The sequence below is a fragment of the Ornithorhynchus anatinus genome, chromosome 21 (assembly GCF_004115215.2).
Source record: "Ornithorhynchus anatinus isolate Pmale09 chromosome 21, mOrnAna1.pri.v4, whole genome shotgun sequence".
In the NCBI taxonomy this organism is placed as follows: domain Eukaryota; kingdom Metazoa; phylum Chordata; class Mammalia; order Monotremata; family Ornithorhynchidae; genus Ornithorhynchus; species Ornithorhynchus anatinus.
Window position 1 is genome coordinate 14,951,246 of NC_041748.1, and position 17,089 is coordinate 14,968,334.

General features: G+C 52.5%; 1 protein-coding gene across 1 annotated transcript; it reads right to left on the reverse strand.

The window, feature by feature from the left end:
* Positions 1–89: 89 nt before the first annotated feature.
* MCRIP2 (MAPK regulated corepressor interacting protein 2) lies at positions 90–15,618 on the reverse strand. The gene is made up of 5 exons (XM_029049287.2): positions 15,467–15,618; positions 15,209–15,347; positions 1,858–1,988; positions 1,615–1,710; positions 90–484 (listed from the first exon to the last, which is right to left on the reverse strand). Exons 1-5 carry the CDS (start codon positions 15,516–15,518, stop codon positions 414–416), a joined length of 489 nt encoding a protein of 162 aa, XP_028905120.1. The 5' UTR covers positions 15,519–15,618; the 3' UTR covers positions 90–413.
* Positions 15,619–17,089: the final 1,471 nt, after the last annotated feature.

A 17,089-nucleotide genomic window follows, 5' to 3' on the forward strand; every position in this document is an offset into this window, starting at 1 on the left:
GACCACGCCACCTCCCCTGTTCCGAGTGACCCATCACCCCCAAAGTCCCCCACTTGCCCCCTACATCCCCTGCAGTAGCACAGGGCCTGGCCAGTGTCAACTCTTTATTGGGGCCAAGATCCCAGCCCGGCCCCCCATCTCCTGCTAGTGCGGTGGGGTGGGCTGGAGCCGGAGCCATCTGACCAGCCTCCCTGCCCTGCCTGGCCATGGGGCATTTGCAGGTCCAGAGCAGAGTTTGAAGCAGTTTCAAATGTCCAGGCCAGGACCAGTTCAGATTCGCATGGCCCCTGCCCCCGTGGGCCTTGGCCGGGGCGAGAGGAAGAGCCGGACAGCAGAGGGGACGAGGCTGGGGTCCTCTTCGGGGGGGGCCCCTGATCCCAGCGCTGGGCAGACCCCTTCCCTCGTGCCGGCTGCTAGGAGGAGTTAGTGATTCTGGCCAGGAACTGCTGAGCCCACCACTCATCCAGGTCGATGGGCACGAAGTCTGCGGAGGAGAGAGGGCAGAGGGGAGAGGAGCTGGCACCATTTCAGGCAATAAGAGGCAGTCCCAGGCCCGCGGAGCAGAGGGAAGAAGGAAGGAGACTGGACAGAGGGGGCCACCACTCTCCTCCCACCCCTCGGGCCAAAAGGGAATCCCTGAAAGAACAACTGAGAAGCAGCATGACTTAGCGGGTAGAGCACAGGCCTGGGAATCAGAAGGACACCTGTCTACTTGTTCTGTTATGTTGTCTGTCTCTCCCTTCTAGACTGTGAGCCCATTGTTGGCTAGGGACTGTCTCCAAGTGTTGTCAAATTGTACTTTCCAAGTGCTTAGTACAGTGCTCTGCACACAGTAAATGCTCAATAAATATGATTGAATGAATGAAAGGACCTGGGTTCTCATCCCACCTCCACCACTTGTCTGATGTGTGATCTTGGAAAAGTCTCAACTTCTCTGTGCCTCACATACCTCATTTGAAAAATGGGGATTAAGAGTAGGAACCCCATGTGGGACAGGGACTTTTCCCAATCTGATTACCTTCTATCTACCCCAGTGCTTGGTACAGTGCCTGGCACACAGTAAGCACTTAATTATAAAAAATAAAAAACAACAACAACAAAAAAAAACTAGGCCTCGTTGGGCTCAAGCTGCAGGCTCTTGGGGCTAGAAGTTAGGTCGAGAGCAACAGAAGTTAGGCAGAGCATGGAAGTCCTGGACCTAGGCAGTCTGGTTCAGTCTTGATGCCGACAGGGAGTTATCCACAGGTTGGAAGCAGGGAGCACTACCTTCCCCTTAGCCCCTCCTCTCCCCCTTGAGCCTTGGCCTTGGGGGTCCCCAGAGAAACAAGAGTCACCTTCCCCACCCTCCTGAGCCATGGCTCTGGGGGTCTCCAGAGAGCCAAAGGTGACCCTCCCCAAGTCCCTGTGGGGCAGCCAGCAATCCAGGGCAGGACACTGGGACACTGAACAATGGGGCTGGGCTGGGGAGAAGAAGGGGGCTGGAGAAAGGGAGACAGGGACAGAGACAACACATCCCTTTGAGACAGTCACTGTTGTGGTGTGGGATGGAAGGGGTGGAGGGCACAGTGGGGGCATGACAGAAGCAGAGCGGCAGTGGGCAAGGAGAGTACTCACTCTTCAGTCCGGGGTCAGGTGTCTTCTCCTCATACTGCACGGGGCCGCTCTGCCCTTGCTGGTGCCCATCCAGCTGTTGCTGTACCTGCTGCCAGGCTGGAAGACAGGAGTGGATATGGGGCAAAGGGCGGAAAGTGGAGGTCTACAGCTGATTCCCTCTGGATAGGCCTGATCCCCTATCCCCTGTCTGTCTGCCCACCCCCTCCCGCCCCCACCCCTTGGCCGGGCAGGGATGACACTCACCCTCATTGACAAAGCGGACGTTCTCCTCGTGTGCCAGCGCGTAGCCCTCCTCCACCCCCTCGGCAGGCTGTGGCACCGTCAGCGGCCTCTTGCCATTGACTCTGTTGAACACCAGCTTGGGGGCCGGGCTACTGTGGAGCGGAGAGCAGAGTGGTCAGGGTGGCAGGGGACCCCAGAGTCCTCTCGGGCAGCAGGCCCTCGCCCTTCCGGAACTCATGTAACCCATCGTCCTCTCTCAGGGCTCAGACCCATTATTTCCACTTCGTTACTTGTCCTACATAATGTGACCTAGTAGAAGGAGCATGGGCGTGGGTTCTAATCCCGGCTCCACCACTTGTCTGCTGTGTGACCTTGGCCAAGATACTTAACTTCTCTGTGCCTCAGTTACCTCAACTGTAAAATGGAGATTAAGACTGTGAGCCCCATGGGAGTCAGGGACTATGTCCAACCCAATTTGCTTGCGTGCACCCCAGCACTTAGAATGGTGCCTGGCACATAGTAAGTGCTGTGAGCCCATTGTTGGGCAGGGATTGTCTCTGCCTGTTGCTGAACTGTACGTTCCAAGCGCTTAGTACAGTGCTCAATAAATATGATTCAAGTCATGCAGGTGTTAAATGGGGATTCAATACCCATTCTCCCTCCTTCTTAGACTGTGAGCCCTGGGAAGGCCAGGACTGTGCCCAACCCGATGAACTTGTCTCTACCTGAGCGTTCAGTACAGTGCCTTGACACATAATACGTACCAAAAAAATTCCACAGCATTTTTATGGCATTTGCTAAGTGCTTATCATGTGCCAGGCACTGCACTACGTATGGAGGTATATACAATATAACTGGATTGGACAGAGTCCCTGTCCCACATAGGGACTCACAGTCTTAATGCCCATTTTATAGGCAAGGTAACTGAGGTACAGAGAATAATAATAATCATAATAACTGCGGTATTTAAGTGCTTACTATGTGCCAAGCACTATACAAGCACTGAGATGGATACAAGATAATTGGGTTGGACACAGTCACTGGTACTTATTGAGCGCTTACTGGATAATAAAAAAATAATAATTATGGTATTTGTTAAGCACTTATGTGCCAGGCACTGTACTAAGCACTGGGGTGAATACTGCAAATTGGGTTGGACACAGTCCCTGTCCCATACGGGGCTCATGGTTTCAATCCCCATTTTGAGGATGAGGTAACTGAGGCACAGAGAAGTAAAGTAACTTGCTCAAGATCACACTGCAGACAAGTGTCAGATGTGGTCCAGGCTCCTTTTGCTAGGCTGTGTTGTTTCTCATTATTATTAGTTTTCTCCTTCCTTAATGGAGAGAAACCATAATCATAATAATGGGGAGAAGAGAACCAACAGAGGACAGTGTCAGTGAATCCAAGGTTGGATAAAGTTTCAAGGAGAAAGGGGTGGTCTACAGCGCCAACGGCGGGTGAGAGGTTTGGAGGACTAGGATGGAGTAGAGGCCGTCAGATTGGTGAGAAGAAGGTCACTGGTTACCTTAGAGAGGGCTGCTTCTGTGGAGTGAAGGGGGCGGACGCCAGATTGTAAGGGCTCTAGGAGAGAATTGGAGGATAGGAAGTGGAGAAAGGGCTGTAAACAACTCTCTCAAGATGTTTGGAGAGAAATGGTAGGAGGGAGATGGGGGTGATAACTGAAGAGAGCCTTAGGGTCAAGGGAAAGGGTAATTTTAAGATAAGGGAGACATGGGCATGATTGAAAGCAGTGAAAAAGAAGCTATTATGTACACAAGTGCTGTGGGGTGAATATCATGTCACTCATATTTATTGAGCACTGACTGTGTGCAGAGCACTGTACTAAGCACTCGCGAGAGTATAATATAGCAATAAACAGACCACATTCCCTGCCCACAACAAGCTTACAGTTTAGAGGGGGAGACAGACATTAATATAAATAAATGACTGATATGTACATAAGTGCTGTGGGGCTAGGGGTGGGGAGTAAGGGAACAAGTCAGGGTGATGCAGAGGGAGTGAGAGAAGAGAAAATGAGGGCTTAGTCAGGGAAGGCCTCTTGGACGAGATGTGCCTTCAATAAGGCTTTGAAGTGAGGGAGAGTAATTGTCCATCAGATATGACGAGGGAGGGCGTTCCAGGCCAGAGGCAGGATGTGGACAGACAAGGTTTCTTGAGGAATGGGGAAACACGGCCTGAATATTTCTGTAGAAAAATCATCCAGGCAGCAGAGTGAAGTATGGACTGGAGTGGGGAGATTCAGGAGGGGGGAGGCCAGCATGGAGACTGATACAGTAATCAAGGCGGGATAGGATAAGTGACTGTATTAACGTGGTAGCAGTTTGGATGGTGAGGAAAGGGGGGATTTTAGCAATGTTATGAAGGTCGAACTGACAGGATTTAGTGATGTATTGATTACGTAGATTGAATGAGAGAGAGGAGTCAAGGATAATGCGAAGGTTACAGGCTTGTGAGACAGGAAAGATAGTGGTGATTTGTTGACAGATTGAATACATGGGTGAAAGGAGATAGATGAGTCAAGGATAACGACAAGCGGGCTTGTAAGATAGGGAGGATAGTGGTGTTGACCACAATGATGCGAAAGCCAGGGGGAGGACGGGGTTTGGGTAGAAAGGTTCGGGTAGGAAGATAATGAGTTCTTTTTTGACATGTTAAGTTTGGCATGATGGGAAGGCATCAAAGTAGAAATGTTTCCAAGGCAGGAGGAAATGCAAGACTGCAGAGAGAGGGAGAGATCAGGGTTGGAGCTGTAGATTTGGGTACCATCCACACAGAAGTGGTAGTTGAAGCCATGAGAGTGAATGATTTCTCCAACGGAGTGGGTTTAGATGGAGAATAGAAGGGAACCCAGACTGAACCTTGAGATACACCCACAGTTAGGGGGCGGGAGACAGAGGAGAAGCCCATGGAAGAGACTGATAGTGAACGGCCAGAGAGAAGGAGAACCAGGAGAGGAAGTGAAGCCGAGGTTCGATAATGTTTCCAGGAGAAGGAGGTGGTTGACAAGTTTTGAAGGCAGCTGAGAGGTCAGGGATTAGGATAGAGTAGAGGCTGTTGGATTTGGCCTCTACTTTGTGACCTTTGAGAGGGTGGTTTCTGTGGAATGAAGGGGACAAAAGCCAGGTTGGAGGAGAGGAACTTGAGACAGCAGATATAGACAATTCGCTCAAGTAGTTTGGAGAGGAATTGTAGGAGGGAGATGGGGCAGTAACTGGGGGAGCTGTGGAGTCGAGGGAGTGGTTTTTTTTTTATGATAGGGGAGACATGGACACATTTTAAAGCAGTGGGGAAGACAGCAAACAGTTGAAGGCAGTTAGGGAGGGAAGAAGGGAGGTAAAAGGTGTGAAGGAATAGGGTTGGGTGTGCAGGTGGAGGAAGTGGATTTGGAGGGAAGGCAGGAGATCTCCTCTAGAGATATTGCTGGAAAAAATGGGAGAGGTGAAGAAGGGACAGGAAGGGTGAGGGACTGGGGAGGGGCAAGAGAGATTTTAGGGAAATCACACCTGATAGTGCCAATTTTCTCAATAAAGTAGGTGTCTGGGTCATTAGGGGCAAGAGATGGGGGAGGCGGGGGGACAGGGGGTTTGAGGATGGAGTTAAACATCTGGAACAACTGGTAAGGATGATGGGCACGGTTATGGGCATAGTTAAGTTCTATGTGACCTTGGGCAAGTCACTTCCTGGATTCCTTCCTGGGCCCCCATTAGTGGCACCCACCCCCTCCCCGCAAGCCCTGAGCAGGTCACTGTAACTGTCATGATCGAGTCAGCAGGGCGCCTCTAGCCACACTTGGCTAAATGACACCAGAATCATGGCCCTCCTGCCTTCCACCGGCCCCAGGGTGGGCCCACGTCAGAGTCCCAGGAGGAAAAATGAAGAGAAACCAAAATGAGCAAGACAAGGGGAAGCCCTGGGGCAGAACTAAGGCCTTAACTGTGCTGAAATGAATCCAGGCGAGGAAGAACTTGGAAGGGTTGAGGAGAACAGAGATTGGAGGAAGGCCACAGCGGCCTCTATTTTAATAAGGGGGAACATTTCAGAGCAAGATTCCCAGAGGCCTCCAGGGTGGGGAATGGAAGTCCAAAGTGAATCATATGTTGAATCATGTGTTGCATGACACAGAGGCTGCCCTATGAACACTAAAGGGAAGCAGTGAGGCCTAGTGGAAGGAGCCCAGGATTGGGAGTCAGAGGACCTGAGTTCTAATCCTAGCTTTGCCACCTGTCTGCTATATGACCTCGGGCAAGTCACTTAACTTGTCTGGGCCTCATTTTCCTCATCTGTAAAATGGGGATTCAGTGCCTAGTCTCCCTCCTACTTAGGCCAAGAGCCCCAATGTGGGATAGAGACTGTGGCCAACCTGATTAACCTTTACCTCCCCCAGTGCTTAGAACAGTGCTTGACATATAAAAACCACCAAATACCAGAAAAAGGGCTAGTCCAACATTGTAATAATGACTGTGATATTAGTTCAGTATGATTTGCCAAGCACTGTGGTAAATCCAAGATAATACAGTCCCATGCAGACCATATGGGGTTCAGTCTAAGTAATCAATCAGTAGGCGGGATAAAGGGAGAAAGGGTATTGAATGACCATTTTGCAGGGGAAACAAGCACAGAGAAATTAAATAACTTACCCCAGGTCACTCAGCAGATAAGGGGCAGAATCAGAAATAGAACCCAGGTTCTCTAACTCCCAGGCACTAGATCTTACTGCTCATCTAACATCAAATACAAGGTGGGCTGGAACCAGAAAATGGCAGCAGCACTAGGAATAATAATAAAAAATCTGTAAAATGATAATAATAATTGTGGTATTTGTTAAGCCCTTACTCTGTGCCAGTCTCTGTACTAAGCACTGGGGTGGATACAAGCAAATTGGGTTGAACACAGACCCTGCCCAACATGGGGGCTCTCAGTCTGAATCTCCATTTCACACAAGGGAAATGAGGCACAGAGAACTTAAATGACTTGCCCGGTCACAAAGCAGACATGTACTGAAGGCAGGATTAGAACCTGGGTCCTTCTGACTCCCAGGCCAATGCTCTATCTACTTCTTAAAACGGGGATTATAGCCATGAGGCTTGTGGGACATGGGCTATGCCCGAACAGATTAGCTTGGATCTACCCCTAGCACTTAGTACAGTGCCTAGCTCACAATAAGTGCTTAACAAATACCATTAAAAAATTGTGGTATTTGTTAAGCCCTTATGTGCCAAGCACTGTAGTAAACACTGGAGTAGATACAAGATAATCAGGTCTCACAAGGGACTCACAGTCTAAGTAGAAGGGCTAACAGGTATTGAATGTCCACTATGCAGATGAAGGAACTGAGGCATAGAGAAGTTAAATGACTTGCCCAAGGTATACACAGCAGACAAGCGGCATTGTTGGGATTAGAACCCCTTACTACAAGGCACAGGAATTGTGTCTTTTGACTACTGTATTTCTCCAAATGCATGGTACAGTGCTCTGTGACCAGTAGGCCTTTAGTAAAACAATCAATTAATAGTATTTACAGAGCCCTTACTGTGTGCAGAGCACTGTACTGAACACTTGGGAGAATACAACACAATAGAGGTGGTAGACATGATCCCTGCCTTCAATAATAATAATGGTATTTGTTAAGCGCTCACTATGTGCCAAGCACTGTTCTAAGCACTGGGGTTCAGACAAGGTAATCAGGTTGTCCCACATGGGGCTCACAATCAATTCCCATTTTACAGAGGAGGTAACTGAGGCCCAGAGAAGTGAAGTGGCTTGCCCAAGGTCACACAGCAGACAAGTGGTGGAGCCGGGAGTAGAACCCACGTCCTCTGACTCCCAAGTCCGGGCTCTTTCCACTAATCCACTAAGCTTCTCAAAGAACTACCAGACTAGCGGGGAGTGATATGAAGACATGAGACATGAAAATAAATTACACCTGCGGAAAGCAAGGTACACACACAAGTGTTATTGCATGAGATTAGTTGTAGGAATAGTATTTATTAAGCACTTACAGTGTGCCTAACATTGTACTAAGCACTAAGAAAGAGTACACAGGTGGAAATTAGACACAGACTCCGTACCTTGAGGGGTTCGCAATCTATGAATATAGGTGAGGAGAAGGACTGGATTTACACAAGTCAGAAATGATGAAGCAATAAAAACACTAAAACAGCATCACGGTAATAAAAAGGTGCGTAGGGGGTGAGGAGTACTGAAGTGGAGGGAGGTGGCGAAAGAGAGAAATTAATCAGGGAAGGCCTCTTGGAAGAGATGAGATTTCAGAAAAGTTTCATAAGTGGGGGAGAGCAGCAGAATGTGAAGAGGTGGGAGTTCCAGGCAGGAAGCAGGGAGGGTGTGAGCAAGAGGTCAAGGGCGACAGGGAAGGGAGCGAGGTACAGTGAGTAGCTTGGCTTTAGAGGAGTGAAATTATTAAGAGAATGGGAGTAATTCAGCACATGCCTGTTTACTTGTTTTAATGCCTGTCTCCCCACTTCTAGACTGTGAGCCTGTTGTGGACAGGGATTGTCGCTATTTGTTGCTGTACTGTACTCTCCTGAGCACTTAATACAGTGCTCTGCACACAGTAAGCGCTCAAATAAATATGACTGAATGAACAAACGATCCCCACCCTTACAAAGACGAGTCAAGCCTATTTGTCTACCGCTTATATTAGACTCTCCCAAGCATGTAGGTCACTGCTCTGCACACAGTTCCTCTACACTGTGAGAACACTGTGGGCAGGGAATGTGTCTGGTGTTATATTGTATATTGATGTTTTATTGTACTTTCCCAAAGCCTTAGTAGAGTGCTTTGCAAACAGTAAATGCTCAATAAATACTATTAATAATAATAATCACTCCTACTGTTTTGGCAGGAATCCACTGCCCATGACTGTCAATGAGTTACTCCTTTCCAGCTTAGCTATCAGTGTCTGAGCCAGACAAATGCAGCCAAAAATAATGCACTGCTGTCTTCACAGGCACAGTATGCAAATTTCCATTACTACAGTGTAAGTTCTTCAAGGGTAGGGAGCATGTCAATGGCACTGGACTCTCCCAAATGCTCAGTACAGTGCTTGGCTCCCAATTAATGGTATTTGAGTGTTTACAGGGTGCAGAGCACTGTTCTAAGCACCTAGAGTACAGTACAGAGTTGGCAGACATATTCCCTGTCCTCAACGTGTTTAAGCTCTCAATAAATGTCAGTGATTGGATGATTGAAGCAGTCAAGGGCTTCTCTCTCTCAGATCCTCACAGGACTGGATGTAGTCTTTCTTTAAAAAAAAAAAAAAGTAAAAGTATTTGTTACACACTCATTATATGCCTGGCACTGTACTAAGCATTGGGAGAGATACAAGATCATCAGAATAGACACAGCCCATGCCCCACACGGGACGCACAGTCTTAATCCCCATTTTAATAACAATAATAATAATAATGTTGGTATTTGTTAAGCGCTTACTATGTGCCGAGCACTGTTCTAAGCGCTGGGGTAGACACAGGGGAATCAGGTTGTCCCACTTGGGGCTCACAATCTTAATCCCCATTTTACAGATGAGGTAACTGAGGCACTGAGAAGTTAAGTGACTTGCCCAAAGTCACACAGCTGACAAGTGGCCGAGCCAGGATTTGAACCCATGACCTCTGACTCCAAAGCCCGTGCTCTTTCCACTGAGCCACGCTGCTTCTCTACAGATGAGGGAACTGAGGCACAGAGAAGTGAGGTGATTTGCCCAGATTTGGGAGCTGTGGAGACTCCGGGTCTCCGCCCTTGCATCCTTGACGGGAGCCGGGCATGCATGGTGGATGGATTGCAATTGCTGGACAGTGGGTCTTGATCTTTGCCCAAACTCTTGGGTTGGCCCTCTTTCCACCCCCTCCCCTAGACAGTAGAAATGATGATCTGAGAGCAGGGGAGGGCGCTGACTTTTCAACTCCAGAAGCCTAGTCAGAGGAGGGCTTGAGGGGGGCCAACTGTCCAGATCTGGATTGCCCAGGATGGGTCATCGCCCACAGCTCAGGGGGCTTCAGTATTGTTGTTTGGACCCCTGAAGAGAGGATCTCTAGGGTGGGGGAGCGGGGAGGAAGGTGTGGATTCCTTCCCTTATACTTCCCATTCTAGCTCACTCTGGCAATACCTGAGCGTTTCCTGTCAGGGATGAAATGACCCAAAATGGCAGCTCTCTGCAGCCCATCTCCCCAAAGTTTTCATCACCCCCAACATCCAGTCCCCTTCCCATCCCTGAACTTTAAAACTAAAGTTGTTCCCAGTCCTCGGTATTTATAAGCACTTTTTTAAAACTGCATTTGTTAAGCACTCACTGTGTGCCATTTACTACGTGCTGAAGTAGAGACAAGATAATTGGATTGGACATAGTCTCTGTTCTAAATAGTACTCAAAAGTCTTAATCCCTATTTTACAGCAGAGAAAACTGAGGCACGGAAGTGAAGTGACTTGCCCCAGGTCACACAGCAGACAACTAGCGGAGGTGGGATTGGAGCTCAGGTCCTCTGACGCCCAGGCCTGTGCCCTTTCCCCATGGCCACATTTTCCACTAGTCCACAAGGTCATGTGGCTTGCCCCATGCTGAGCTCTCGGCTCGGCGCCGGCAGAGATACGAGATCAGCAGATCGGACACGATGCCCGGCCGTCGGGGCCCGGGCAGGGAGGAGCTGGGCACGTGAAGCCTCTCCCCTCCAGGCCCTGGCTACGAAGGCCAGTGATTATGCAAGGTTTTGGCGTGGGTTGTATTGTGGGGGAAAGGGCAAGTGATAACAAGCGGCCTTAAGGGGATTGTGCGCTTGGCCTTCTGGGCCAGCTGGATGCCATGGGGCCAGGTGGGCTTGCGGAGGCGTGTGTGGAGGGGCAGAGGGGTTGGAAGGTAGGGCGACACCGCCCTTTGACTCACCTCAAGACCTGCAGCCCTCAATTCACTCCCCCTACCCCAATCAAAAGTATTCATTGAGCACTGGATATGCATGCTTGGCTTAAATACAACGGAGCTAATAGATGTGATCCATACCCTCAAAGAACTTTCAATCTATCAGATGGCCTAAGCTGCTACACAGAAGGCTCTCAGATATTTCATTCAACAATGAATCCAGTCTCTTCTTCTCAGGAGGAAGCAGTATTAGCAGCATTTACTGAGTGCCCTCTTGTTGCAGAGCACTGTATTAAGCTCCTGGGAAGTAGAGAATAATGAAGCGACCCGAGCTTCCGCTCTAACTGGCGGTGAGATGGACATTACTGCCCCTTGCCGGCTCAGCCCTTCCTTTGCTTTGGCCCCGAGGGACCTGTCTCTCTCCTGAGCCTGAGCCCCTGAGGCTTAATGGGTCCCAGTGGGGCACACAACCAACCAACAGGCTCAGGGCCACGGGGTCTGGAATTGGCCTCAGGTAGGGTGACTGCTAGACCGCTATTGTACTGGACAGTTTATTTCCAGCCCTCCTGTCCCCTCTGAGGGACGGATGTGGCCATTTTGATTTCCAGAGCCAGCCTCTCTTCGCTGCTGAGTTCCACAGCTCAGACATGGCGCACGTTGTCACAGGGTCAACAGGGGAATGCAATGACTCTGGAGCAAGTTGGGGCCTGGTGGTGGGAGGGAAAGAAGAGGATCAGGGGTCATCCCCCCTACAGAAATACTCTAGGTGCAGGCAGCCTCGGAGTGCAACTCAACAGTGCTTGTGACATCGGTACCTCACGTGTACCCTGCATCGTGCATGAGGCATCATATGCATTAGTCAGTGTGAAGCAGCATGGCCTAGCAAGAGCACGGATTTGGCAGAGAACATAAGAACTAATCCCGGCTCCGCCACTTGTCTGCCGTGTGACCTTGGGCAAGTCACTTAACTTTTCCGTGCCTCAGTTACAATCTTAATCCCCATTTTACAGATGAGGTGAGCCCCACATGGGATAGCCTGATTAACCTGTATCTACCCCAGGGCTTAAAACAGTGCTTGGCACATAGTAAGCATTTAAATACCATAATTATTATTATTATTATCCTGCCCCCAAGGCCATCACTGCCCTTATACTCTGGGATCCAGTCTGCCATTCCCCAAGGGCCTCCCTGAGCCCAGAGCCCCTTCTATCCACCTAGAAAACTGGTTGCCTCAAAACCACTGCTTGCCTTGGGCACTTTGGCTGTGAGGGCATCTGATGACATGTGGGTGGAGCAAGTTGGGAGCGGCGGGGGGCGGTGAGGTGGTTCTAGAGGTGCAGGCATGTCACCCACTACAAGGAGTCTAACCCGCTTTAGATGTCTCTCCCTGATTACAGAGCTAGAGGCTGGGCCCTGGGAGGTTAAGTAATTCTCATTTGGTCACTCAGCATTGGTGTGTTTGTCCCTAGTGTTCTGTTGATGCCCCACTGTCTTAGCACTTGAGGACACACAATGGATCTAGTGCGTTGACATAGCCAACAGAAGCACAAGGTCCATTCCCTGTCCACAAAGCTTCCACTCAAGTGGGGGAGACATGCATGTGGTTCCAATAAAATGGATCGACTCCTCAGACACGGAGATTCACATCGTGACAGCCACACAGCCCAACAAATCTCCGTCCACTCAAGCCCACCCTGGGCCCCCAGTACTCGCTCCAGAGCTCTACCCTTTCACGGCCCGGTACCTATATCCACGGACACCGCATCTGACCCTTGGAACTCAGCAGGAACCGAGGTTGGGGGTGTGTGTGCAGAGGAAGTTGGCTGAGAAAGGCAAACTTCCGAGATATAGGCAACTGGTATCATATCCGCATTGGACAATCCCACGTGAAACAAGACCAAGGGCCACCCCACGACCCTTCCCTCCCACCCAAGCAGAAAAATCTGCCCAAAGCACGGGGGCCTCAAGGCCAGCCTCAGCCCTCTCGCTGCAGGCAATTCCGGCTCGAGGAGACAGCGAGCCCTGTGACGAGTCCAGGGAGAGCGTTGGGTGAACTGCTCTCACTGCAGGGACCAAATAACTACCTTTCGGGCAGTTTTGGCTCCCAGGGTTATGATTAGAGGCAATACCAGTCTAGGACCTGGCCAGAGCATTCAGGTAGGAGTAAAGAAGAGGTGCTCTCTTGACTGCTGAGGGGAGATGGAGATCAGCCCACACTAGACACCTCTTCTCCATCCCTCACTCTCCCAGCATGGACTATCCAACACCCCTGACTCTCAGCCTTCTTCATCCTTGACTCTCTGCCAGTGACCCAGAACAGACCACCCAACACCCCAGACTCTCCCTTCTCCATCCCTGGCTCTCCCTTCAATGATCCAGCCTGGGGAACTCATCCACAGATCTCTCCGAACCTCTATGGGACCTGCTGGGATTTCCAGCTGCACAGCTTTCTCTGGGAATAGATTCTCCATACTCAGCCCCTTAACTGGGGAAGGAAGCATTGCCTGCTGTTTTGTACCTGCCACCCTCAAGCTCCATTGGGTGCCCCTCATTCTGGTTGGGTGGGATTTGGGAAACAATTCCATGTTCACCCCACCCCCGCCGTATTGCAAACTCCATTCCTGCCCCCTCTCAGACTGCACCTACCAGTCTGCAGCAGCTATCGATCAAGCGTAAGTATTTACTGAGCACCTTCTATGTGTAGAACACTATATTAAGTGCTGGGGAAAATACACAGCAGTATAAGACACTATCCCTGCCCTGAAGGAGCTCAATTTACCTTCACATGGATTTTTTTTTTTTCTTTGGGTCTGCCCATTTGGTGGCAGGAGGGGTGACTGACAACCTCCTCTGTTCAGAGCTCAATTGTCTCCCAACCGTGGAGTGGCTTGGGTCAGAACCCCAGCAAGTCTTTCCCCCAGCCCAACTCCATGGCAGAGTGGTTAGAGCACAGGCCTGCAGGTCAGAAGGTCATATGTTCTAATCCCAGCCCCGCCACCTGTCTGCTGTGTGACCTTGGGCAAATCATTTCACTTTTCTGTGCCTCAGTTACCTCATCTGTAAAACGGGGATTGAGACTCTGTCCCACTCGATTTGCTTGTATTCACCCCAGCACAAAGTAAGCACTTAAATACCACCATCATCATCTTCTTCTATCAGTTCACCTGGGTGGACCCCAGTCTTCCCCGAACCTAGGGGTCAACACCAGGTGCGGAAGGGACAACGCTGGAGACGGAGGTTCGCTGTGCCACTTAATCAGGCAATGACCACGCTGCCTCTCTTCCCAGTCCGCCTACTAGCTTCCTTCCCTCGCTCCCGGGCAGGCCTGCGCTGAAAGCGAACGGGTTCAAAGGTGAAGACGACCAGAGCTCTTTAGTGGAAAAGGCAGCACAGAGAGCAATATAGCTTAGCAGAAAAAAGCAGGAGACCGGGCGGCGGGAGAGTTTTAACCCCAACTCTGCCCCTGACCTGCTGTTTGAACCCGGGCAAGTCATTTAACCTGTCTGGGCCTCAGTTTCCTCCTCTGTAAAACGGGGAGAAGATACCTGCTCTCCCTCCTTCTTATACTTTGAGACTGCAACCCGGTCATCTCACGTCTGTCCCAGGGCTAGATACAGAATGAGCACGTCAACAAAACCACAAGAAGCTCTCATTTAATCACGCAGCCTGGGGGATTCCCCAAATTCAGACTCATCTTTAGTGGCTGGGGGAAAGAGGGGGGGCACGGGCAGGTCAGGCTCCCTCTCTGTGCCTCAGTTTCTCTAGCTTGTTGAAATCTTTCGCTAGTCCGAGTCCAGGTGTTTAGAGCTGGTCCCGCTGGGAACCGACAGGGGTCTGGGGGCAGTTTACCCACCCCCTTGCCTCCCCCCGTCCCCCACGCTGAAGTACCCTGCTGCCCTCCATCTCAGAAGCAGGGCTGCGTGGCACAGGCCCAGGGCAACTGAGCGACGAAAAGATCTGCCCCTCCGGGGGCTCCCTTTGGCTGCTGTTTCCCGGGCACACACTGGCACGGCCCCCGGCTTCCCCTCCCCTGCCTCGGGGGATGGGGGGGCTTCAGAGGCCCTGGCTCGATGCCCACAGCGGCTGCCTCGTGCCCGGGGGGCACGCAGGCCTGGGGGCAAGGAGGCGGCCCCGTGCAAGGCTGCAGCGCTGCCCGGCCGGGGAGTTGGGGGTGAAGGCGGGATGGGCGTGGGATCGGAGGTGGGGGGGAAGGCCAGGGCTGGCTCCCGGCTGGTCCCCTCCCTCCCTCCCCCTGCCCCCGGCCGGCCCCTCCCCCTCAGCCATGTGGCAATGACACTCCGGGTAACCTTTCCACAAGGTCACCCCTCCTCCTCCTCCTCCCTCTCCCCTCTGGGCGGCCAGGCCGGACCCGGGACGGCGGCCGGCCGAAGCCCCCGGCCCACCCCATCCCCTTCCCCTGGGCTGGGGGGGGGGGGGGGGGAGGTGACAACCTCGGAGGGGGCGGGCGGCCGGGCTCACCTCGCCAGGGGCCAGAGGCAAGGCTGCTGCTGCTGCTGCTGCGCCTGCAACGGGTGCAGCTGGTGCAGCTGCGGCGGTGGCGGCTGCTGGCATTTGAGGTGATCGCCCAGCTTGCTCTCCACCTGCTGCTGCGTCGGACCTGCGGGGGCAAGGGGGTGCGGGTGAGCGGGGCGGGGGGCGAGGGGGCGAGGGGGCGAGGGGGCGAGGGGAGGGGCCACCCCCGGCGAGGACCCCCGGCCGCCCCCCGCTCCCCGTTACCCGTCCTTCTCTGCGTGGCTAACTTGCTCGGTCCCCGGGTGATGGTGTACATCGTGGGCCGGGGTGGCTCCGGGGGCCGGGCCGGGCCGGGCCGGGCCGGGGCAGGCCGAAGCTCCCAGCTTGGAGAGAAGTTGCTGGTCCGAGAGCGGGGCAGCCCCTCGCCCGCCCCTGCCCGCTCCGGCGGGGGTCCGCTCCTGCGGCCGCCCGCCCACCGAGGTGCGCCTCGAACCCCCGCCTTTCCCCTTTAAGGGAGAGGGCGAGTGGGCGGGGCCCGACCCGGGGGCGGGACTCCGGAGGGGGCGGGGATTGGCGGGGAGGGGCGCCGGTGGGCGGGGCCCGGGCCACGCCCCCCGGGGTCTTAAAGGGCCAGGCCCCCGGGCCTCGCCGGCGGCGCTGACCGCAATAACCAGGGCCTCGCCGGCGGCGCTGACCGCAATAACCAAGGCGTGTCTTCATAAAGGATACTACTGTTGGGATGTGCTAAGCGCTGGGGTGGAAACGGGGCGATCGGGTTGTCCCACGGGAGGCTCACAGTTCATGGGTTCGACTCCCGGCTCTGCCGCTCGTCAGCTGCGTGACTGGGGGCGAGTCGCTTCACTTCTCTGGGCCTCATCTGTCAAATGGGGATTACGACTGTGAGCCTCCCGTGGGACAACCCGATCGCCCCGTATCTACCCCAGCGCTTACAACAGTGCTCGGCACGTAGTAAGCGCTTAACAAAGACCGACATTATTATTATTATCCCCATTTGACAGATGAGGTCACTGAGGCACAGAGAAGTGAAGTGGCACAGCTGACAAGTGGCAGAGGCGGGATTCGAACCCATGACCTCTGACGCCGAAGCCCAGGCTCTTTCCACTGAGCCACGCTGAAGTGACTCGCCCACAGTCACACAGCTGACAAGTGGCCGAGCTGGGATTCCAACCCATGACCTCTGACTCTGAAGCCCATGCTCTTGCCACTGAGCCACGCTGCTTCTCTGAACCGCGCACTATGTGCCAGGCAAGCTAATCATCATAATTGTTAAGCGCTTACGGTGTGCCAAGCACTGTCCTAAGCATGGGGTAGACACAAGGTCATCAGGTTGTCCCACATGGGACTCTCAGTCTTAATCCCCACTGTAAAGATGAGGGAATTGAGGCCCAGGGAAGTGAAGCGACTTGCCCAAGGTCACACAGCAGACAAGGGGCGGAGGCAGGATTAGCACCCACGACCTCTGACCTCCAAGGCCACGCTCTGTCCACTGAGCCGCACTGCTTCTCTAGGAAAAAGAGTACCCGGGTGGAAATCAGACACAGACCCCGACCCTTGAGGGGTTTGCAATCTACAAATAGGGGTGAGAAGAGGGACTGGATACACCAGTCAGAAACGATGAAGCAATAAAACACTAAACAGCATTAAGGGAATACAAGGTGCGTAGAGGCTGAGGAGTACTGAAGTGGAAGCAGCGTGGCTCAGTGCAAAGAGGTCATGGGTTTAAATCCTGGCTCTGCCACTTGTCAGCTGTGTGACTGTGGGCAAGTCACTTAACTTCTCTGTGCCTCAGTTCCCTCATCTGTAAAATGGGGATTAAGACTGTGAGCCCCAGCGTGGGACAACCTGATTCCCCTGTGTCTACCCCAA